This window comes from Oncorhynchus masou, chromosome 12, assembly GCF_036934945.1.
Source record: "Oncorhynchus masou masou isolate Uvic2021 chromosome 12, UVic_Omas_1.1, whole genome shotgun sequence".
Taxonomy (NCBI): domain Eukaryota; kingdom Metazoa; phylum Chordata; class Actinopteri; order Salmoniformes; family Salmonidae; genus Oncorhynchus; species Oncorhynchus masou.
The window spans coordinates 29794547-29818950 of NC_088223.1; the positions used below are offsets into that span (position 1 = coordinate 29794547).

The following is a 24404-nucleotide window of genomic DNA, read 5'->3' on the forward strand; positions in this document are numbered from 1 at the left end:
GCAACAGAACAACAGCAGTAAATGACGAGGCAGTCTAGACGGCCCAGGTAGGGTAGACAGAGAGTGTTTGGTGGTTTCAACCTTGTTCCACTCCTTTATGTTAATGTGTTCATATGCAAATACAGCCATTTGAATTTTTTACAAATGAGGCACATATCTTTTTCTTTAAATACCTGATACAATAAGAAACAGTTTATACACTATAAACGTATGTGGTCACCCCTTTAAATTAGTGGGTTTGGCTATTTCAGCTACACCCATTGCTGACAGGTGTCTAAAGTAGAGCACACCGCCATGCAATCTCCATAGACAAACATTGGCAGTAGAATGGCCCGAACTGAAGAGCTCAGTGACTTTCACGTGGCACCTTTCCAACAAGTCAGTTGGTCAAATTTCTGTCCTGCTGGCGCTGCCCCAGTAAACTGTAAGGGCTATTATTGTGAAGTGAAAATGTCTAGGAGCAACAACCTCTTAGCCACAAAGTGGTAGGCCACACAAGCTCACAGAACATGACCGGGAAGTGCTGAAGCGCGAAGCATGTAAAAATCGTCTGTCCTCAGTTGCAACACTCACTACCGATTTCTAAACTGCCTCTGGAAGCAACGTCAGCACAATAAGTGTTCGTCGGGAGCTTCATGAAATGGGTTTCCATGGCTGAGCTGCCGCATGCACACAAGCCTAAGATCACCATGCGCAATGCCAAGTGTCAGATGGAGTGGTGTTAAGCTTGCCAAAATTGGACTCTGGAGCAGTGGAAATTAGTTCTCTGGAGGGATGAACCACGCTTCACCATCTGGCAATCCGACAGATGAATCTGGGTTTGGTGGATGCCAGGAGAACGCTACCTGCCTGAATGCATAGTGCCAACTGTAAAGTTTGGTGGATGATGAATAATGGTCTGTGGCTGTTTTTCATGGTTCAGCTAGGCCCCTTAGTTCCAGTGAAGGGATATCATAATACTACAGTATACAATGACATTCTAGATGATTCTGTGCTCCCAAAAGTGTGGCAACAGTTTGTAGAAGACCTTGTCCTGTTTCAGCATGACAATGCTCCAGTGCACAAAGCAAGGTCCATACAGAAATGGTTTGTCAAGATTGATGTGGAATATCTTGACTGGCCTGCACAGAGCCCTGACCTCAAATCCATCAAACATCTATAGGATGAATTGGAACGCCGGCTGCGAGCCAGGCCTAATTGCGTAAAACATCAGTGCCCGACCTCCTCTAATGCTCTTGTGGCTGAATGGAAGCAAGTCCCTGCAGCAATGTTCCAACCTCTAGTGGAAAGCCTTCCCAGAAGAATGGAGAATGTTTTAGCAGCAAAGGGGGGACCAACTCCATATTAATGCCTGTGATTTTGGAATGAGATGTTCTACGAGCATGTAGTGTATGAGTGCATTCTAGGGGGGGAAAGGTGGAATCTGACAATACATTTAGTAGCTGAATTCTCACCAAAATCCCTAAACTGTTATGTGTTATAATGAATTCAATGTCTGATGCGTTCGAACAATTCTAAACGTTTAGAGTATCTTCATCCATTGTCCAACTGTTGCATTTTTAATATGACCGTTGCTAATAGTATAGATCACAGAGGAGAAATACACTTTGTTCACACACGAACAATTCATATAAGAACACTTAATGCTCCTCTCTTCCACCTACCTGGCTGCGTCAGAGACACACATATACACATATTTTATAAAGGAATTACTAATGACTGTCCCACCAGGCAGCGACACAGAGCGGATCAGGCTACTTCTTGGGGTCCTGATCCTGTGTTTGTTCTACACAGTCTGGTTCATTATATAGAGGAGAGCACAAAAACCGATGACGCTGAGGTCTGAGGTGGATTTAGGAGACCTTTTGGAGGTGTTTAATGACACATCAGGCTGGTTGTGACGGTGGGGGAACTAACCTTTATCTGTCTAATTTGTGTTGCTGGAGGCTGGTTGGTTGGAGCTGATCAATGCCCTTTCTGCTGGTGTTTTCACCTGTTGAGGTTGCAGTGGTTTCGTTGAGCACTATTAGTAGTAACAGTGTTGTGTTGTGTGCATGCGTACCCATTTGTTTATGTTTTGTTTTTAGAATCTTCATAAGCCTGGGAGTCATTCTCCATTCTGCTTCATTTACGTTAGACAAGGTTCTCCACATGTTACTTCTGTATATGTTAAAACGCTAAGCGCTTAAGACTACACACACACACACTCTCCCGGACGAGCTAAACACCTTCTTCACGCGCTTCGAGGAAAAACAACATTGAGACCCCGACGTGGCGCCCCGACGCTCACAAGGACTGTTTGCCCTCAGCCTCGGTGGCCGACGTGATTAAGTCATATAGTCGTGTTAACCAGACGGCATCCCTAGCCACGTCCTCAGAACATGCGCAGGCCAGCTGGCTGGTGTGTTTACGGACATAGTCAATCTCTCCCTATCCCAGTCTGTTGTCCCCACTTGCTTCAAGAGGGCCACCGTTGTTCCTGTACCCTACAAAGCGAAGGCAACTGAACTAAATGACTATCGCTCCGTAGCACTCACTCCTGTCATCATGAAGTGCTTTGAGGGACTTGTTCAGGACCATATCACTCCACCCTTGACCAGGGACCATCAGTTAGATTTCACCGCTGGCCAATGTTTTACTGGAGCAGATGGTCGGGGGGGGGGCGCATAATTAAAAATCATTTTGTAGATTGCAAATTGACCGCAAGAGGCCCAAACAGATATGTTTGCCTAAAACAGAAACATTTCTAGCCTTGCTTACAATTGGCGAAGGAAGCCAACAACACCTCCACCATGCTGATGCTCAACATGGGGGCCCCACATGGATCTGTGCTCAGACTACTGCCCTACTGTATGTACATAGTCATTGAACACTGGTTATTTTCATCATGTTTACATACTGTTGCACACACAAGCATTTCACTGCACCTGCGATAGCATCTGCACATCTGTGTACTTGACCAATACACTTTTGATATTGTTTGACACACACACAGGCTGATACCCACAAAATGTAGCCTCGGCGGGAGCCCACCACATGGAGCTCTGCATGATGTAATCAAGCCTGTTAATTGCACAGCAGTGCCATGGCTCATACTACAAAAGCCTTTTAGTGAGAGCCCACTCAATTGTCACTTGTTGGCAGCCATTGTGTCCCAATTGCTGTTGGAACAACTGTATAGTATTTATTACGGCACAAGAGGGTTTAAACATCTAGATAAATCAAAGATTTAATCATATCTCTATGGGCTTGAAGTTCTGGTTTGAGTGTTGCCGTCTAAACTCAAGCACTTTTGGTGCCAACCGTATTCATTTTCTGTTTATTTGATTAATTATAATCATAGTAGTAATATATGCCATTGAGCAGACGCTTTTATCCAAAGTGATATACAGTATGGGTATATGGGTATGGCTGGTACCGGGAATCAAACCCACTATCCCAGGGTGACGAGCCATTCTCTACCAACTGAGCTACAGAGGACCATTATTATCAAGGTCCTACTAAAAGAGGGATTGACTCTAGTTCAAACTAATTCACGTAGCCACTATCAGTTCTATGTTTTATTCTAAGATGAATCACTTGTTGAAGTAGGCCTGGTATACCTGATTGGGGGTTGATGGGACAAATCTCACCAACTCAGCCGCGAAGAGGTTGTAGACCTAGTTACATTTTTTATGAAGCATTCTTGCTTTAGATGAAGTGTAAAATGCATTGTGACTATGGTGTCCTCATGCTACCTGTCCCCCCTGTCACTGCTACCAGTCTGACTCACTGTGTTGCTACCTGTCCTCCCTGTCACTGCTACCAGTCAGACTCACTGTGTTGCACCCTGTCCTCCCTGTCACTGCTACCAGTCAGACTCACTGTGTTGCTACCTGTCCTCCCTGTCACTGCTACCAGTCAGACTCACTGTGTTGCTACCTGTCCCCCCTGTCACTGCTACCAGTCAGACTCACTGTGTTGCTACCTGTCCCCCCTGTCACTGCTACCAGTCAGACTCACTGTGTTGCTACCTGTCCCCCCTGTCACTGCTACCAGTCAGACTCACTGTGTTGATACCTGTCCTCCCTGTCACTGCTACCATTCTGACTCACTGTGTTGCTAACTGTCCTCCCTGTCACTGCTACCAGTCAGACTCACTGTGTTGCTACCTGTCCCCCCTGTCACTGCTACCAGTCAGACTCAGTGTTTCACCCTGTCCCCCCTGTCGCTGCTACCAGTCAGACTCACTGTGTTGCTACCTGTCCTCCCTGTCACTGCTACCAGTCAGACTCACTGTGTTGCTACCTGTCCCCCCTGTCACTGCTACCAGTCAGACTCACTGTGTTGCTACCTGTCCCCCCTGTCACTGCTACCAGTCAGACTCACTGTGTTGATACCTGTCCTCCCTGTCACTGCTACCAGTCAGACTCACTGTGTTGCTACCTGTCCTCCCTGTCACTGTTACCAGTCAGACTCACTGTGTTGCACCCTGTCCTCCCTGTCACTGCTACCAGTCAGACTCACTGTGTTGCTACCTGTCTCCCCTGTCACTGCTACCAGTCAGACTCACTGTGTTTCACCCTGTCCCCCCTGTCGCTGCTACCAGTCAGACTCACTGTGTTTCACCCTGTCCCCCCTGTCGCTGCTACCAGTCAGACTCACTGTGTTTCACCCTGTCCCCCCTGTCACTGCTACCAGTCAGACTCACTGTGTTTCACCCTGTCCCCCCTGTCGCTGCTACCAGTCAGACTCACTGTGTTGCTACCTGCCCTCCCTGTCACTGCTACCAGTCAGACTCACTGTGTTGCTACCTGTCCTCCCTGTCACTGCTACCAGTCAGACTCACTGTGTTTCACCCTGTCCCCCCTGTCACTGCTACCAGTCAGACTCACTGTGTTGCTACCTGTCTCCCCTGTCACTGCTACCAGTCAGACTCACTGTGTTGCTACCTGTCTCCCCTGTCACTGCTACCAGTCAGACTCACTGTGTTGCTACCTGTCCCCCCTGTCACTGCTACCAGTCAGACTCACTGTGTTGCTACCTGTCCTCCCTGTCACTGCTACCAGTCAGACTCCCTGTGTTGCTACCCGGTGTGTTTCCTGTATTGATGTCTCCACTCAGTCTTGTCTGCTATCCCAAACACAACACTTCTCTCTCCTTCTCATGGACCAAACTTCCAACGGACTGACACACAGTGTTTTCTCCGAAGATGTGTGTGAGGGCGCCATACAGTACAGTGTGTATCTAGATAGCTGTCTCTGTTAGGGCTGCTGCCCCAGACAGAACCTCTGTCTCCAGGTAGATGGAGGATGCTGACGTGTTTTTGTTCCATAGACATGCCAGATGAGACTGGCACAAGCAGAGTGTGTGCATGTGAGTGTGCTCGTTCGTTCTCTGCTCCCATCGGTTATCTGTGGTAAAGGGGAGAACAGACATACAGACCAGTCCTGGTGTTTTCCTCTCCTGACCCAGCCTCTCTAGTGGACCTACCTCATCATATACTGCTAGTTGTCCTGGCAACTCTGTCCTCTGCTCCTGTACAGGGGCGTCTGTGTTTGCCTTAGCTCCCAGCGTGCCTCCCTCCCTGACTCCATTCTCAGTGTTCACAATAGGGATGAAGCATCAGTGGAAAAGCAAACAACTTTCTCTCTGCCTGTGTATAGTATGTCTTCAGTAGCCAACTGATATGAGAGAGAAAAGTGGTTCAGGTTGGATCTTATGTAGGAGTTGCAGTACCACATTCAGTCCACAGAGGGAAGTAGAGACAGTGTGAACAGGGTTCAGTCTTTGCTTTCTTGGACTAAACCGTTTTTAGTGGTATACTGGCAGTCTATATATAGCCTAATGGAGGGTGTATAAATTCTAGGTGAATGTCACTGTTTCTATGGATGTCCTGTGCTGCACCATGTCTTACAAACAGATGACAGTGTAAGACCTGAGGCTGTGTGGAGGACATGGACCAGCTGGGGTGACCGTGTGTGTTCCACCTGTGGCAGCTCACAGCTACATTCACAAGTGATGGAAGAAGACAGCCCTTCACTAATCGATTCATCATGGATGAAACCCATGTTTTTTTCTGCTCCTCACCAACAGGGTGTTGAGGGTTCAGTCGCTCTTCTGTAGGAAGACCTTTTGCCAAATCTTTTCACCACTGCTAAGTTTGTGGTTCTATACAGTTCGATATTGTTTCACTCTTAGAAGCGCTCATTCAAGTGGATGTTAGGCCTAACTCTGCATGCTCTTTCTGTGTTAGCTTGATAGACATTATGGGGTTTCCATCTCAGATGTCTCAGACAGCCATAGCAAAAGGGATAGAAAAGAGCATGTGAGTCAGACGAAAAGCACTTGGGAATGGGTTTACATGGGTTTGTTCTTACTGGGGTAGACTGAGCTCTGTTTATTACTTGAACAGAGAGAGATCTCCCAGCCGTCCATGAATAGCGTGATTGTGTCTGTCATTATTTGTGATGCATGCTGTTTTTGTACTGCTGATAATCTAGGGCTAACACCGCAAGTTTCACCGCTCGCTGGCTGGGCTACCTGCTGGCTGGGCTACCTGCTGGCTGGGCTACCTGCTGGCTGGGCTACCTGCTGGCTGGGCTACCTGCTGGCTGGGTTACCTGTTGGCTGGGCTACCTGTTGGCTGGGCTACCTCCTGGCTGGGCTACCTCCTGGCTAGGCTACCTCCTGGCTGGGCTACCTCCTGGCTGGGCTACCTCCTGGCTGGGCTACCTCCTGGCTGGGCTACCTCCTGGCTGGGCTACCTCCTGGCTGGGCTACCTCCTGGCTGGGCTACCTCCTGGCTGGGCTACCTGCTGGCTGGGCTACCTGCTGGCTGGGCTACCTCCTGGCTGGGCTACCTCCTGGCTGGGCTACCTCCTGGCTGGGCTACCTGCTGGCTGGGCTACCTGCTGGCTGGGCTACCTGCTGGCTGGGCTACCTCCTGGCTGGGCTACCTCCTGGCTGGGCTACCTGCTGGCTGGGCTACCTGCTGGCTGGGCTTCCTGCTGAATAAGGCAGTGTGGTGTCAACATGGAGAAATTAATAGTGTCACTGAAGTGCATTGTGATTTCATGGGATGTACACTACATGACCAAAAGTATGTGGACACCTGCTCTTTGAACATTTCATCCCAAAATCATGGGCATTACTATGGAGTTGGTCCCCCCTTTGCTGCTATAACAGCCTCCACTCTTCTGGGAAGGATTTCCATTAGATGTTGGAACATTGCCGCGGGGACTTCATTCCAGTTGGAAGTACATAACCGTCTAGAAAGTCATTGTATGCTGTAACGTTAAGATTTCACCTCACTGGAACCATGAAAAACAGCCACAGACCATTATTCCTCCTCCACCAAACTTTACAGTTGGCACTATGAATTAGGGCAGGGAGCGTTCCCCTGGCATCCATCAAACCCAGATTCATCCGTCATACTGCCAGATGGTGAAGCGTGATTCATTACTCCAGAGAACACGTTTCCACTGCTCCAGAGTCCAATGGCTGCTGCTCGGCCATGGAAACCCATTTCACGTAGCATCCGAACAGTTATTGTGCTGACATTGCTTCCAGAGGCAGTTTGGAACTCGGTAGTGAGTTTTGCAATCGAGGACAGATGATTTATACGCTCTACGCACTATAGCACTTGCCGGTCCCGTTCTGTGAGCTTGTTTGGCCTACCACTTCGCGGCTGAGCGGTTGGTGCTCCTAGACGTTTCCACTTCAAAATAACAGCACTTTTCGTTGACCGGGGCAGCTCTAGCAGGGCAGAAAATGTATGAACTGACTTGTTGGAAAGGTGGCATCCTATGATGGTGCCACGTTGAAGGTCACTGAGCTCCTCACTAAGGCCATTCTACTGCCACTGTTTTGTCTTTGGAGATTGCATGGATTTTATATACCTGTCAGCAACCAGTCTTACTGAAATGGCCAAATCCACTAATTTGAAGGGGTGTCCACATACTTTTGTATATACAGTTGAAGTCGCAAGTTTACACAGTTTACTTAGGTTGGAGTCATTAGAACTCGTTTTTCAACCACTCCACAAATGTCTTGTTAACAAACTATAGTTTTGGCAAGTCGGTTAGGACATCTACTTTGTGCATGACACAAGTCATTTTTCCAACAATTGTTTACAGACAGATTATTTCACTTATAATTCACTGTATCACAATTCCAGTGGGTCAGAAGTTTACATCCACTAAGTTGACTGTGCCTTTAAACAGCTTGGGAATAATAGGGTGCCATTTGGGAAGTTACCTTAGTGTCCAGCTGCTTAGAACTGGCTCCAGCTGTGCCAAGGCAGCTGTATGGTGGTTGGTCCTGGCCCCAGCCTCGGCCTTGGCCTGAGACAAGCTCCAAGCAGGTTGCCTGGTGTTCACACTCTTACCCACTCTAGCTTGCTGTAGCTGTCTGTCTTACTTTCTGCTCTCTCTCGCCTGGCACAGCACGCGTCAATACATAGGCATAGCTTTCATATGCGGGTAATGCTGCAAATACCCACAACATTGCCAGCCCAGTCATCCCTAAACAAATCCTGGAAAATATACAGAATTTAGCTGAGCTCTTTCGAAGTGTTCTCCCTGCAGTCTCCGTTTCTCTGAAAACATTGTGTGTAGCATGTTGATGACCACCACTAAACATACTGAGCTCATGTTTTTCCTCTCAGTGGAGCAGGTAAAGCTGATGAATTGTCAGATCATCAGATTGCTCAGAGGCTTCTTCCTCCTGAAGATCTAAGGCCTGGATAAAACATCTAAGGCTAAATGTAATAATGCTGATGTGGTATGACAGGGTCAGAGCAAATGTACCAACAGTCCATTCATGCACCTTTCATTCTCATCTAAGTGCCAAAATGGGCCTCTGACCTCACACCCAGGTAACATAAATGGTTCATTCCAGGATGTGTGTTTATTTTTATTATATTGTAGAATAATTGTGAAGACATCAAAACTATGAAATAACACATATGAAATCATGTAGTAACCAAAGAAGTCTTAAACAAATCAAAATATATATTCATATTTGAGATTCTTCAAAGTAGCCAACCTTTGCCTTGATGACAGCTTTGCACACTTAGCATTCTCTCAACCAGCTTAATGAGGTAGTCACCTGAAATGCATTTAAATTAACAGGTGAGCCTTGTTAAAAATGAATTAATGGAATATTTTCCTCAATGAGTTGTATTGTGACAAGGTAGGGGGTGTATACAAAAGTCAAAATTATGGCAAGAACAGCTCAAATAAGAAAAGAGAAATGACTGTCTATTACTTAAAAAAATATAATAATATTTAACCTTTAACTAGGCAAGTCAGTTAAGAACAAATTCCTATTTACAATGACGGCCTACCAAAAGGCCTCCTGCGGGGAACAGGACTGGGATAGACAAAATATATACAGTTGAAGTCAGAAGTTTACATACCCCTTAGCCAAATACATTTAAACTCAGTTTTTAACAATTCCTAACATTTCATTCTAGTAAAAATTCCCTGTCTTAGGTCAGTTAGGATCCCCACTTTATTTTAAGAATGTTTAATGTCAGAATAATATTAGGGAGAATGATTTATTTCAGCTTTTATTTCTTTCATCACATTCCCAGAGGGTCAGAAGTCTACATACACTCAATTAGTATTTGGTAGCATTGCCTTTAAATTGTTTAACTTGGGTCAAACGTTTCAGGTAGCCTTCCACAAGCTTCCCATGATATGTTGGGTGGATTTTGGCCCATTCCTCCTGACAGAACTGGTGTAACTGAGTCAGATTTGTAGGCCTCCTTGCTCGCACACGCTTTTTCAGTTCTACCCACAAATTTTCTATAGGATTGAGTTCAGGGCTTTGTGATGGCCACTCCAATACCTTGCCTTTCGTCCTTAAGCCATTTTGTCACAACTTTGGAAATATGCTTGGGGTCATTGTCCATTTGGAAGACCCATTTGCGACCAAGCTTTAATGTCCTTCTGATGTCTTGAGATGTTGCTTCAATATATCCAAATCGTTTCCCCCCCTCATGATGCCATCTATTTTGTGAAGTGCACCAGACCCTCCTGCAGTAAAGCACCCCCAGAACATGATGCTGCCACCCTCATGCTTCACGGTTGGGATGGTGTTCTTCGGCTTGCAAGCCTCCCCCTTTTTCCTCAAAACATAATGATGATCATTATGGCCAAACATTTCTATTTTTGTTTCATCAGACCAGAGGACATTTCTCCAAATAGTACGATCTTTGTCCCCATGTGCAAACCGTAGTCTGCTTTTTTTATGGCGGTTTTGGAGCAGTGGCTTCTTCCTTGCTGAGCGGCCTTTCAGGTTATGTCGATATAGGACTCGTTTTACTGTGGATATAGATACTTTTGTACCTGTTTCCTCCAGCATCTTCACAAGGTCCTTTGCTGATGTTCTGGGATTGATTTGCACTTTTCGCACCAAAGTACGTTCATCTCTAGGAGACAGAACGCGTCTTCTTCCTGAGCGGTATGATGGCTGTGTGGTCCCATGGTGTTTATACTTGCGTACTATTGTTTGTACAGATGAACGTGGTACCTTCAGGCGTTTGGGAATTGCTCCCAAGGATAAACCAGAATTGTGGAGGTTTGCAATTTTGTTTTCTGAGGTCTTGGCTGATTTCTTTTGATTTCCCCATGATGTCAAGCAAAGAGGCACTGAGTTTGAAGGTAGGCCTTGAAATACATCCACAGGTACATCTCCAATTGACTCAAATGATGTCAATTAGCCTATCAGAAGCTTCTAAAGCCATGACATAATTTTCTGGAATTTTCCAAGCTGTTGAAAGGCACAGTCAACTTCTTGTATGTAAACTTCTGACCCACTGGAATTGTGATACAGTGAATTATAAGTTAAATAATCTGCCTGTAAACAATTGTTGGAAAAATTACTTGTGTCATGCATAAGGTAGATGTCCTAACCGACTTGCCAAAATGAAATTTTATTAAACAAGACATTTGTGGAGTGTCTGAAAAAGGAGTTTTAATGAGTCCAACCTAAGTTTATGTAAACTTCTGACTTCAACTGTTTATATAGGACATAACACACACCACGGCATAAAGAGAGAACCTAAGGCAACAACATAGCATGGCAGCAAGACAACACAGCATGGCAGCAAGACAACATGACAACAACATGGTTGCAACACAACACGGCAGCAGCACAAAACATGGTACAAACATTATTGGGCACAGACAACAGCACAAAGGGCAAGAAGGTAGAGACAACAATACATCATACAAAGCAGCCACAACTGTCAGTAAGAGTCCATGACTGAGTGTTTGAATGAAGAGATTGAGATACAACTGTCCAGTTTGAGTGTTTGTTGCAGCTCGTTCCAATCGCTATTCGCAGCGAACTGAATAGACGAGCGAGGGATGTGTGTGCTTTGGGGACATTTAACAGAATGTGATGTGTCCTATAAGGCAGAACGGGTGTTGTATGTGGAGGATGAGGGCTGCAGTAGATATCAGATAGGGGGGAGTGAGGCCTAGGAGGGTTTTATAAATAAGCATCAACCAGTGGGTCTTGCGACAGATATACAGAGATGATCAGTGTACAGAGGAGTATAGAGTGCAGTGATGTGTCCTATAAGGAGCATTGGTGGTAAATCTGATGGCTGAATGGTAAAGATCATCTAGCCGCTCGAGAGCATCCTTAACTGACAATCTATAAATTACGTCTCCGTAATCTAGCATGGGTAGGATGGTCATCTGAATCAGGGTTAGTTAGGACGCTGGGGTGAAAGAGGACCGACCACGATAGAGGAAATCAAGTCTAGATGTAACTTTAGCCTGCAGCTTTGGTATGTGCTGAGAGAAGGCAGTGTACCGTCTAGCCACTCCCAAGCACTTGTATGAGGTGACTACCTCCAGCTCTAAACCCTCAGGAGGTAGTAGTCACACCTGTGGGGAGAGGGGCATTCTTCTTACCAAACCACATGACCTTTGTTTTGGAGGTGTTCAGAACAAGGTTAAGGGCAGAGAAAGCTTTGTTGTAGAGCATTTAGCACCAAATCCGGGGAGGGGCCAGCTAAGTATAATACTGTATCATCTGCATATAAATGGATGAGAGCGCTTTCTACTGCCTGAGCTATGTTGTTGATGTAAATTAAGAGCGTGGGGCCTAGGATTGAGCCTTGGTGACAGGCAGTGGCTGAGACAGCAGATGTTCTGACTTTATACACTGCACTCTTTGAGAGAGGTAGTTAGCAAACCAGGCCGAAGACCCCTCAGAGACACAAATCCTCCTTAGCCGGCCCACAAGAATAGAATGGTCTACTGTATCAAAATCTCTGGCCAAGTCCATTCAAAAGGCAGCACCACATTGCTGAGAATGAATGGCAATGGTGACATCATTGAGGACATTTGAAGTTGCAGTTACACATCCATAACCTGAGCGGAAACCAGATTGCCTACCAGAGAGAGGACTATAGACATCTAGAAAGCCAGTCAGTTGATTATTATCACGTTTTTCCAACACTTTTGATGAACAGGGCAAAATAGATATATGCCTATAACAGTTCGGATCAGCTTGATCTCCCCCTTTAGATAAATGACACACCGTGGCTGCCTTCCAAGCAATTGGAACCTCCTCAGAGAGGAGAGACAGGTTAAAAAGGTCAGAGAGAGGCTTGGCGATGATAGGGGCAGCAACCTTAAAGAAGAAAGGGCCTAAACCATCTGACCCAGAGGTTTTTTTGTGGTCAAGTTTAAGGAGCTCCTTTAGCACCTCAGACTCAGTGACAGCCTGCAGGGAGAAACGTTGTAGCATGGCAGGGGAATAGAGAGAGGAGGATCGGGGCTCGTCGCATTAGAAGGGGTGGGAGATTAGGAAATGTTGGACGGGCTATGAGGCATGGCTGAGTGAAATAGGAATCCGGACTTAATGAAGTGGTGATTAAAGAGCTCAGCCATTTGCTTCTTGTCAGTAACAACCACATCATCAACATTAACATGGTCAGCTGTGAGGAGGAGGGTTTATTCTCCAGGTCTATAACCATTTTCCAGAACTTCTTGGGGTTAGACCCACAGAGAGAGAACTGCTCCTTAAAGTAACTAACTTTGGCCTTCCGGATAGCCTGAGTTTATGTATTTCTCATTTGTCTGAACGAGAGCCAGTCAGCCTGAGAATGTGTGTGCCGAGCCTTTGGCCAAATGCCATTCTTGAGATGGAGTAACTGCAAGATCACAGTCGAACCAGTGGCTAAACCTGTTTCTAAGCGTCCAAGCGTCTTCGTCAGAGGGGATCAAGCTGATTCTATACTATTTTACAGAGGCCAATTCATGGAGGAATGCTTGCACATTTTTTTTTTTAGCAAGTCTCTATAACAAAGCAGGACAGGTCGTTTCACTGAGCAGCCATTACGAACACAGGCTGTAAAACAGTGATCACTAAGGATCCATACAGAAAACACCAGACTGATACTTATCAGGATTATTTGTGAGGATAATATCAAGGAGAGTAGCCTTTTCTGGGTGTTTGGAATCATACCTTGTGCAATTGGTAATCATCTGAGAAAGATTTTGGGACTCCAATTGCTTTAGGACTTGGTCAGGTGTTTATTTCAAAACATTTTTTTAACCTTTATTCAGACAGTGTAAGGGGCCAGTAGAGAGCTTAGGGCAGGTAGGTAGGCCGGTGCTGATGGAGGACGATAGCACCCAGCAACAATCAACAAAGGGCTATTTGAAAGTTTAATGCTTAAAACCAGCAAATCAGACTGGGGACAGACTTGGTGGAGACAACCGAGCACTGAAGGTGATCCTTGGTAAAGATTCCCCCACCTTTGGAAGATCTGTCTTACCAAAAAGGTTATAACCCGAAAAGTTATCAGTATTCAAAACACTCTTCCTTAACCACGTCTCAGTCATGACCAACACATCTAGATTGGAGCTGTGAACCCATACTTTCAATTTATCCATTTTAGGTAACACGCTTCTCGTGTTAACGTGCAGAAAACTAAGGCTTTTACGAGAGCAAATCAGGGAAGCAGATATCAGAGCACAAGTCAGAATTGGGGCTAACAACAGTAGATGCGCCAGGGTGTACATGCACATTTCCAGATATCATCAGCAGTAATACAATCAAGGTACGGCGGAAGGTCAGTCAATCCGGAAAATGTCAAGGACTTTGAAAGTTTCTTCAAGTGCAGTCGCAAAAACCATCAAGCACTTTCATGAAACTGGTTCTCAGGAGGACCGCCATAGGAAAGGAAGACGCAGAGTTTCCTCTGCTACAGATGATACGTTCATTAGAGTTACCAGCCTCAGAAATTGCAGCCCAAATAAATGCTTCACAGTTCAAGTAACAGACACATCTCAACATCAACTGTTCAGCGAAGACTGCTTGAATCAGGCCTTCATGGTTGAATTGCTGCAAAGAAACCACTACTAAAGGACACCAATAAGAAGAGACTTGCTTGGGCCAAGAGACACGAGCAATGGACATTAGACCGGTGGAAATCTGTCCTTTAGTCTGACGAGTCCAAATTTGAGATTTTCGGTTCTTACGCCGTGTCTTTGTGAGACGCAGAGTAGGTGTACGGACACTCCTCCAGGGTGCGTAAGGGCTATTTGACCAAGTAGGAGAGTGATGGAGTGCTGCATCAGATGACCTGGCCTCCAGAATAACCCGACCTCAACCCAGTTGCGATGGTTTGGGATGAGTTGGACCTCAGAGTGAAGGAAAAGCAGCCAGCAAGTGCTCAGCATATGTGAGAACTCCTTCAAGACTGTTGGAAAAGCATTCCAGGTGAAGCTGGTTGAGAGAATGGCAAGAGTGTACAAAGCTGTCATCAAGGCAAAGGGTGGCTACTTTGAAGAATCTCATATTTTAATTTGTTTAACACTTTTTAGGTTACCTCATGATTCCACATGTGTTATTTCATACTTGTGATGTCTTCACTATTATTCTACAATGTAGAAAAAGAAAGGAAAACCCTTGAATGAGTAGTTGTGTCCAAAAATACAACGATTATAACAGGGAGAGAGCGAGAACTAGGAAGAGAAAGACGGGGAGATGAACAGGAGATATAAAGAGAGAGAGAGAGAGTACAATGAGCAAGACTGCTTTGGTTAGCACATTATTACCAGCCTGTTGCTTTGAACCCAGCAGGAGCTGCAGTGCACCTGTCTCGCACACCTGTTTAAGACAAAGCCACATGGGCTGTTCAGTTGATGTATCATTCATTTGTTGTTCTTTTCCCTCCATCCATTCAGTCTGGTTCAAGTGGCAACAGCTGACTCACCCGTCAGGCTCAGGTGGCTGTAGGGTTTAACATTTAACATAAATCAGTCTATTTAGTTACACAACATCACCCACACGGAATGATGCAATGCTATCGTTGAGTGATGATAGTTGGCTGACCTGCCAACCAACAACCGGCAGCCATTAACCTTTCACCCTGGTGTGAAATACCATCAGCCTCAAAACATCAGTTGAACAGGTTTACACTTTGATGATGTCGGCAGACACACACACACACACAGAATTGGATGACCTCAATAATATGTAATTAATAATATCAAAGTTCTCGTCTCGATGCTGACGTTGCCAACAGAGCATTCAACTCTAGATGGTTCTTTGTCAATAGTTAAATGCTTACAAATGCAGAACAAATTTCATTTCAGTTACCTGTTGGTACAAACACTGGAGATGGCGTCCTGCTTATTTCCTGGTTTAGAACCTTTTTGACCCTGTGATGTCGTGTTTTGCTCATTCCACTGTCATGCTCTGCCAAGTTCCAACCTGACTTGAAAGTTCCTCCTCAGCATGATTTTTTCTGATTCATTTTCCCTTCGGTGCACAACTGAACATCATGTTTGTTGTTTTGGGAGAGAGGCGCCTTCTCCACTTTACGTTTTCAACAACACAGTCCTTGTTTCTGTGGCGAAGTTGGGACAGTTTAGACGTGTGTTGAGAAGGGTAGCTGGATACTGTCATTGCCTGTCTTTAAATCAGTATTGACTACCTCCGTGAGGTTGTCCTGAGATTTAGAGTATAATGCTTCATTACATCTCTGCCTCTTTCTCTCTTCAACGGAACGTTTCCTCTCTATCTGTAGGTTTTCTCTGTACACTACTTTATTCATTGTCTTGTTGTATTGTTTCCTACAGAGAAGTTGTTTGGAGAGTTCCTGAGCTGGGACCTAGAGGAGGCTGTGTCTCAGCTGCCTCTGAAGCCAGGCCAGTCTGTCACCCTCACTGTTAACGTCAAAGTCAGACTGGACTTCTCTGGAGGAGAGAACCTGCTACAGGACCTCAACGACGGTGAGTGGTTGAAATTCCAGATGAGCCCCAAAGGTCTCCCAGTCAAAATGATCCAGGCGCTCTGCGACCAACTTTGTCAATAGAACCAAAACTCTTTTAGACAGGAGACAACATACATGGATTACCAGCACCCCCACACTCAACAACAGTGGTGTTCCCAATATTGCACCATTCTATTGGTCTATTTTGGGTTTTGCCTTTCTGAAAAGCATTGGGTTCCCAGCTCCATGGCCCCATAGCACTGGTTAAACATGTACTGGATGCAGAGTTGAGTCTCTGTGTACTGCCCTACCCAGTAGCTGAGTGTTCCAGAGAGGTGTTGAGACTGAGGTTCGTTATCTCATCAAACATTTAACAGACATAACCATGCAAACAGCCCTAACTCCTCTTTCCTTTATTTATCTGCCTCCCTCATGTCCTTTCTCTGTCTCCCACTCTCTCTGTACTCTTTCTCCTATGTGATGTGCTCCTGCATACATGAGAAGAGACCAGAGGAGAATAGAACTGAACTGACATGTTTAACTCAGCGGCCCATGCCTCACTCACTCACTCGCTCTCTCCCTCACTCTCTCCCTCACTCTCTCTGTCTCTGTCTCTCTCTCTCTCTCTGTCTCGCTCTCTCTGTCTCGCTCTCTCTGTCTCGCTCTCTCTGTCTCGCTCTCTCTGTCTCGCTCTCTCTGTCTCGCTCTCTCTGTCTCGCTCTCGCTCTCTCTCTCTCTCGCTCTCGCTCTCTCTGTCTGCCCCTGCCCTTCTCTATCTTTGAGGCTATTTAACAGATACTCTTTAAATTTTAATTAGCGTAGCAGTAATCATGGCCCCTGAATGACAGAGATAAAGCAAACAGTGCTTCCTTAAACAACAAACCCCTGAAACCCTTGTGTATTTTGTTGGTGACATTCTGGACCGATTCTATGTTCTGCTGTAACTGGCTGGATCTTATCTGCTACTCCCAAGTCCTAATATGTAGTTATTTCTGGGTAATGCATTAATACGGTTACTGCTGAGGCTTATTAGTGTTATTATTGTTTAGCACAGTTTAGTGGTGCTCGGAGCTGTGGGTTGATTTGAGTATTGCACCTTAAACTAATTCAAGTTGGAAATGTTGACATTTTGACAGAGTGCTGCATGCTAATATGCCTGATGACATTTGGAATTACATTGAATTTGAATTCACTGCAAACTGTGGCATAATATGTCTTAAAGACGTCATTTTCTGGTTCTATTCATGTAGTTCACTGGTTTTGTGGTTGAGAAGACTTCATAGACCCCTCATTACAACCAAACGGTCTCTGTTGCTACCAGGTCAATCTGTCTTCATGACAACAGCAGGGCGTCTTGGGAAAGACCTCATACTCTAATAGGCTAAATATCTTCTTCGTTTCGTCCTCAAGTGATAACACCTCAGAAAGGGTTTTGAGGCATTCAGTGACCTTTCCATTAATATTGACCCCATCCAGCCTGAAGGTGTATAAAACAGACTCTTGGCCCTGTGTGGGAATTGAATGGATCCTTCACCACTGAGCTGCATGTTTAGCGTGGGGATAAGCATCAACCGCTAGCGGATCTCTCTCTCTCTCTCGCTCCATATCTCTCTCTCCCTCTTTCCCTCTCTCCCACCCTCCCTCTACCCCCTCTTTGTAGGATAATTAAGGGTAGCTCGTGGCATGCATAGTGTGTCAGAAGCATTCTGATCTGAAATAATCGATCTTTCTCGCGTGCGCGAAACTCTCTCACTCTCTTTCTTGTCAAATAAAATAAAATTGTATTTCTCACTTGTGCCGAATACAACAGGTTTAGTAGATCTTACAGTGAAATGTTTACTCACAAGCCCTTAATCAACAATGAAGATTTAAGAAAAATACCTACATGCAAGTTGTCTGGTAATTACAATATAGTAATTACAATATAGCAAATTAACACTGGAGTGATAGATGTGCAGATGATGATGTGCAAGTAGAAATACTAGTGTGCAAAAGAGCAGAAAAGTAAATAAAAACAATATGGGGATGAAGTAGGTAGATTGGATGGGCTATTTACAGATGGGTTGTGTACAGCTGTAGCGATCACTTAGCTGCTCAGATAGCTGATGTTTAAAGTTAATGAGGGAAATATAATTGTTTATTTGACCTTTATTTAACTAGGCAAGTCGGTTAAGAACAAATTCTTATTTTCAATGATGGCCTAGGAACAGTGGGTTAACTGCCTGTACAGGGGCAGAACGACAGATTTATACCTTGTCAGCTCGGGGATTTGAACTTAAGTCATAAGTCTCCAGCTTCAGGGATTTTTGCAATTCGTTCCAGTCATTGGCAGCAGAGAACTGGAAGGAAAGGCGGCCAAAGGAGGTGTTGGCTTTGAGGATGACCAGTGAGATATACCTGCTGGAGCGCGTGCTACGGGTGGGTGTTGTTATCGTGACCAGTGAGCTGAGATAAGGCAGAGCTTTACCTAGCATAGACTTATAGATGACCTGGAGCCAGTGGGTCTGGCGATGAATAGGTGGCGAGGGCCAGCCGACTAGAGCTTACAGGTCGCAGTGGTGGGTGGTATATGGGGCTTTGGTGATAAAACAGATGGCACTGTGATAGACTGCATCCAGTTTGCTGAGTAGAGTGTTGGAGGCTATTTTGTAAATGACATCGCCGAAGTCGCGGATCGGTAGGATAGTTAGTTTTACAAGGGTATGTTTGCCGGTGTGAGTAAAGGAGGCTTTGTTGCGAAATAGGAAGCCGATTCTGGATTTAATTTTGGATTGGAGATGTTTAATATGAGTCTGGACGGAGAGTTTACAGTCTAGCCAGACACATAGGTAGTTGTCCACATATTCTAAGTCAGAACCGTCCAGAGTAGTGATCCAGATCAAGCTTTTTATCTGAGAAAAGTAGAGTACACCGAAAAGTAGTGGAGAAATGACCTTTTTGTGAATTCTCATCCGAGTGGAGAAGTGCAAATGAAGCACAACGTTTCTCTGATGCCGAGTAGAAATTACAATTAGAAGCATTTTAGACCTGCGAAATATTCTGCGTTAACGTGAACCTAAGTTTAACTTGCTAGCTATCTAACTAAGCGGCTGAATTGATAAGCTGACAGGACTTCATATTGTGTTAGCTTTCTGCCATGTTTGAGAGGTCAGAGCTCTTTGGATGAGTTATTGATTTTGATTTCTTTGAGTTTTTTCTCCTCTCTGTTATTGGCCCGTCTGCTCCTCCCCTGTTTTCTCCTGAGCAGAGCAGGCAGGCCTGTTGCCTTGGCGAATCCAGACTCCACACAGACACAGCGTGTACACATGCTGCTCCAAAGCCAGTACTGTTCTTCCTTCAGACAAGCATGCATCAAGACTTTGTTCATTGGCACAATCTCTCTCGTTCACATTCACTTGTAAATAATAACATAAATAACATAAATAAAAAATAACATAAAAAAAGTACAACTTTATGGACTGGATGGCCTGTCTGTGTAGTTTGTTTATTTTCATTTGTGCTCACTAGCATATTTAGGAAATTCACTATTACTTGTGCTAATTTTGTTAACATTCTGTTAAGAGACGTCCAATGGGCTTTTGTGCTCTTTTTTTGGCTCCCTTGTGTACTAAGCTCCCCTTGTGTACTAATACTATAAAATCCAGTATGAGAGCAGGGCAGTATGACGATATGAAAATCTGCATACTGCCCAACCCTATAAAACCGACTAAAGTAGTGGTGATTATTTGAATGATGGATGGAGTGAAGTGATTCTTCTCCCCTCCAACCTTCGCTGCTCCAAACCTTGATTTACACTGAGTGTCCAAAACATTAGGAACTCCTAATATAGAGCTGCACCCCCTTTTGCCATCAAAACACCCACAATTTGTCCGTGCATGGACTCTACAAGGTGTCAGGCATTCCACAGGGATACTGGCCCATGTTGACTCCAATGGTTCCTATAGGTGTGTCAAGTTGGCTGGATGGTCTTTGGGTGGTGGACCATTCTTGATATACACATGAAACTGTTGAGCATGAAAACCAAGCAGCGTTGCAGTTCTTGACACAAACCGGTGCACCTGGCACCTACTACCATACTCCGTTCAAAGGCACTTAAATATTTTGTCTTCCCCATTCACCCTCTGAATGGCAGACACACACAATCCATGACTCAAGGCTTAAAAATCCTTCTTTAACCTGTCTCCTTCCCTTCATCTACATTGATTGAAGTGGATTTAACAAAGGACCTGGTCAGTCTGTCATGGAAAGAGTATGTTTGTACACTCAGTGTATGTAGTCCATAGTACATACGGAGGTACTCCAAACATAACTGATCTCAAAAATCTATTCTATCACCCATGTACTGTAGGCAAGGTGTAGGAAGACTGCCGGCTCACCTACTTTCCAGACCACAAACCTGCAAAGGACCGCTTTACCCTCGGCCGTCCCCTTTTAACTGCTTCCAAATCAAATCTAAGTTTATCTGTCACGTGCGCCGAATACAACAGGTGTAGTAGACCTTACAGTGAAATGCTTACATACAGGCTCTAACCAATAGTGTGAAAAAAAGGTATGTGTGTGTGTGTGTGTGTGTGTGTAGGTAAGTAAAGAAATAAAACAACAGTAAAAAGACATTTGAAAATAACAGTATCAAGGCTACATACAAACACCTGTTAGTCAGGCTTATTGAGGTAGTATGTACATGAAGATATGGTTAAAGTGACTATGCCTATATGATGAACAGAGAGTAGCAGATAGTGATGAACACAATGCAGATAGCCCGGTTAGGCAATGTGCGGGAGCACTGGTTGGTCGAGGCCAATTGAGGTAGTATGTACATGAATGTATAGTTAAAGTGACTATGCAACAGTGTAAAAAGAGGGGTTGGGTTGGGGGGAGGGGGGAGGGGGGCACACAATGTAAATAGTCTGGGTGGCCATTTGATTACCTGTTCAGGAGTCTTATGGCTTGGGGGTAAAAACTGTTGAGAAGCCTTTTTGTCCTTGACTTGGCACTCCGGTACCGCTTGCCATGTGGTAGTGGAGAGGCCTCTTAGAGAGAGACACCATGACCTCAGCCCTTACACACATTTTTTGTATAGAACATGAGAAGAACAAGATGTAATTTCCTCCGATCGTGGTTTGAAAAGAAAGAGAGGAAAGGGGTTGATGAGAGAGAAGGGGTCCATTTAACCAAACTAAAGGACTATCGCCCCCTAGCACTCACATCTGTCATCATATCACCTTTACCTTAGCTGACACCCTAGACCCACTTCAATTTGCATACCGCCCCAATAGATCTACAGGCAATGCAATCGCCATCGCACTGCACACTGCCCTAACCCATCTGGATAAGAGGATGTATGTAAGAAAGCTGTTCATTGACTATAGCTCAGCATTCAACACCATAGTACCCTCCAAGCTCATCATTAAACTCAGGTCCTGGGTCTGAACCCGCCCTGTGCAACTGGGTCCTGGACTTCCTGACGGGCCACAACCAGCTGGAGAAGGTAGGAAACAACATCTCCACTTAGCTAATCTTCAACACAGGGGACCCCTCCTGTACTCCCTGTTCACCCGTTACTGTGTGGCCAGGCCGCCTCAAACTCAATCAACTTTGCAGACAACACAACAGTAGTAGACCTGATTACCAACAATGATGAGACAGCCAAAAGGGAGAAAGGTGAGGGCCCTGGTGGAATGGCGCCAGGAAAATAACCTCTCCCTCAACGGGCTCTAAAGAGGGTGGTGCAGCTTGTTCACCCCGCTACCATCCAGTAGGTGAGGTCAGTACAGGTGTATCAAAGATGGGACCGAGAGACTGAAAAACAGCTTCTGTTTCAAGGCCATCAGACTGTTAAATAGCCATCACTAGCCGACTACCACCCGGTTACTCAACCCTGCTGCCATATATACATGGAATCACTGGTCACTTTAATAATGTTTACATACTGCTTTACTAATTTCCTATGTATGTACTGTATTCTATTCTACTGTATTTTAGTCAGTGCCACTCCCACATTGCTCATCCTGATATTTATGTATTTTATAATTCCATTATTTTACTTTTAGATTTCTGTGTATTGTTGTGAATTATTAAATGCTACTGCACTGCTAAAGCTAGAAACATAAGCATTTAGAAACACCGGCAATAACATCTGCTAAATATGTGACCAATAAAATGTGAATTTGATTTGATGAGACAGATAAAGCCATTGAGAACAGGGGGTTGCAGAGGAGCCGAGGGGTTCTTTCATTGATTCATACCTCGACCAGTTTATCCCTCTCATTGAGTCCAGAGGGGTACTACAAAGCCAGATCAATGAGTTAGCCAGCTAACTTTGATAAACGTAGCCTAGTGGTACCCTAGTGATGGGCGGCAGGTAGCCTAGTGGTACCCTAGTGATGGGCGGCAGGTAGCCTAGTGGTACCCTAGTGATGAGCGGCAGGTAGCCTAGTGGTACCCTAGTGATGGGCGGCAGGTAGCCTAGTGGTACCCTAGTGATGGGCGGCAGATAGCCTAGTGGTACCCTAGTGATGGGCGGCAGGTAGCCTAGTGGTACCCTAGTGATGGGCGGCAGGTAGCCTAGTGGTACCCTAGTGAAGGGCGGCAGGTAGCCTAGTGGTTAGAGCGTTGGACTTGAATCCCCGAGCTGACAAGGTAAAAATCTGTCATTCTGCCCCTGAACAGGCAGTTAACCCACTGTTCCTAGGCCGTCATTGAAAATAAGAATTTGTTCTTAACTGACTTGCCTAGTTAAAAAAAGGTCAAATAAAAAAATGTGCATATAAATAGTATGTATAAGCTGGAATTAGAAGCCTAAGTGGTGTTGTCCATTAGTTTATTCCAATTGGGGGAGGGGAAATAATAAAGGAACATTTCAAATAAAATATACAGTACCAGTCAAAAGTTTGTTTTTTCTTTATTTTTACCCAACTTTTCTACATTGTAGAATAATAGTGAATACATCAACACTATGAAATAACACATATGTAATCATGTAGTAACCAAGAAAGTGTTAAACTAATCAATTTATATTTGAGATTCTTCAAAGTAGCACACTCTTGGCATTCTCTCAACCAGCTTCATGAGGTAGTCACCTGGAATGCATTTAAATTAACAGGTGTGCCTTGTTAAAAGTTAATGTGTGGATTTTCTTTCCTCAATGTGTTATACAGAAGATAACCCTATTTGGTAAAAGTCCAAATCATGGCAAGAACAGCTCTTATGAGGACTGCCATACTTACCAGCTGCAGAAATTGCAGCCCAAATAAATGCTTCACAGAGTTCAAGTAACAGACACATCTCAGCATCAACTGTTCAGAGGAGGCTGCGTGAATCAGGCCTTCATGGGCGAATTGATGCAAAGAAACCACTACTAAAGGACACCAATAATAAGAAGAAACTTTCTTGGGCCAAGAAACACAAGCAATGGACATTATACTGGTCAAAATCCTTAGGTCTGATGAGTCTTTGAGATTTTTGGTTTCCAACCGCCGTGTCTTTGTGAGACACTGAGTAGGTGTACGGATTATCTCTGCATGTGTGGTTCCCACCGTGAAGCATGGAGGAGGAGGTATGATGGTGTGGAGGTGCTTTGCTGGTGACACTGTCAGTGATTTATTTAGAATTCAAGGCACACTGAACCAGCATGGCTACCACAGCATTCTGCAGCGATACGCCATTCCAGCTGGTTTGCGTTTAGTGGGACTATCATTTCTTTTCAACAGGACAATGACCCAACACTCTTCCAGGGTGTGTAAGGGCTATTTGACCAAGGAGGAGAGTGATGGAGTGCTGCATCAGATGACCTGGCCTCCACAATCACCCGACCTCAACCCAATTGAGATGGTTTGGGATGAGTTGGACCAGAGTGAAGGAAAAGCAGCCAGCAAGTGCTCAGCATATGTGGGAAAAGACTGTTGGAAAAGCATTCCAGGTGAAGCTGGTTGAGAGAATGCCAAGAGTGTGCAAAGCGGTCATCAAGACAAAGAGTGGCTACTTTGAAGAATCTCAAATATAAAATATATTTTTATTTGTTTAACACTTCCTCATGATTCCATGTATTATTTCATAGTTTTGACGTCTTCACTATTATTATACAATTTAGAAAATAGTGAAAATATATAAAAACCCTTGAATTTGTTTTATTTATTTTTTATTTCACCTTTATTTAACCAGGTAGGCTAGTTGA

The 24404-nt window shown here is 44.8% G+C and overlaps 1 protein-coding gene across 2 annotated transcripts in view; it reads left to right on the plus strand.

The window, feature by feature from the left end:
- The window catches only part of LOC135549826 (trafficking protein particle complex subunit 9-like), a 367075-nt gene that overhangs the window by 123702 nt on the left and 218969 nt on the right, over positions 1–24404 (plus strand). For both annotated transcript variants that reach the window (XM_064980154.1, XM_064980155.1), the window contains one exon: positions 16098–16250. In XM_064980154.1, coding sequence (XP_064836226.1) covers positions 16098–16250 — 153 coding nt within the window. The remainder of the gene's footprint in view (positions 1–16097; positions 16251–24404) is intronic.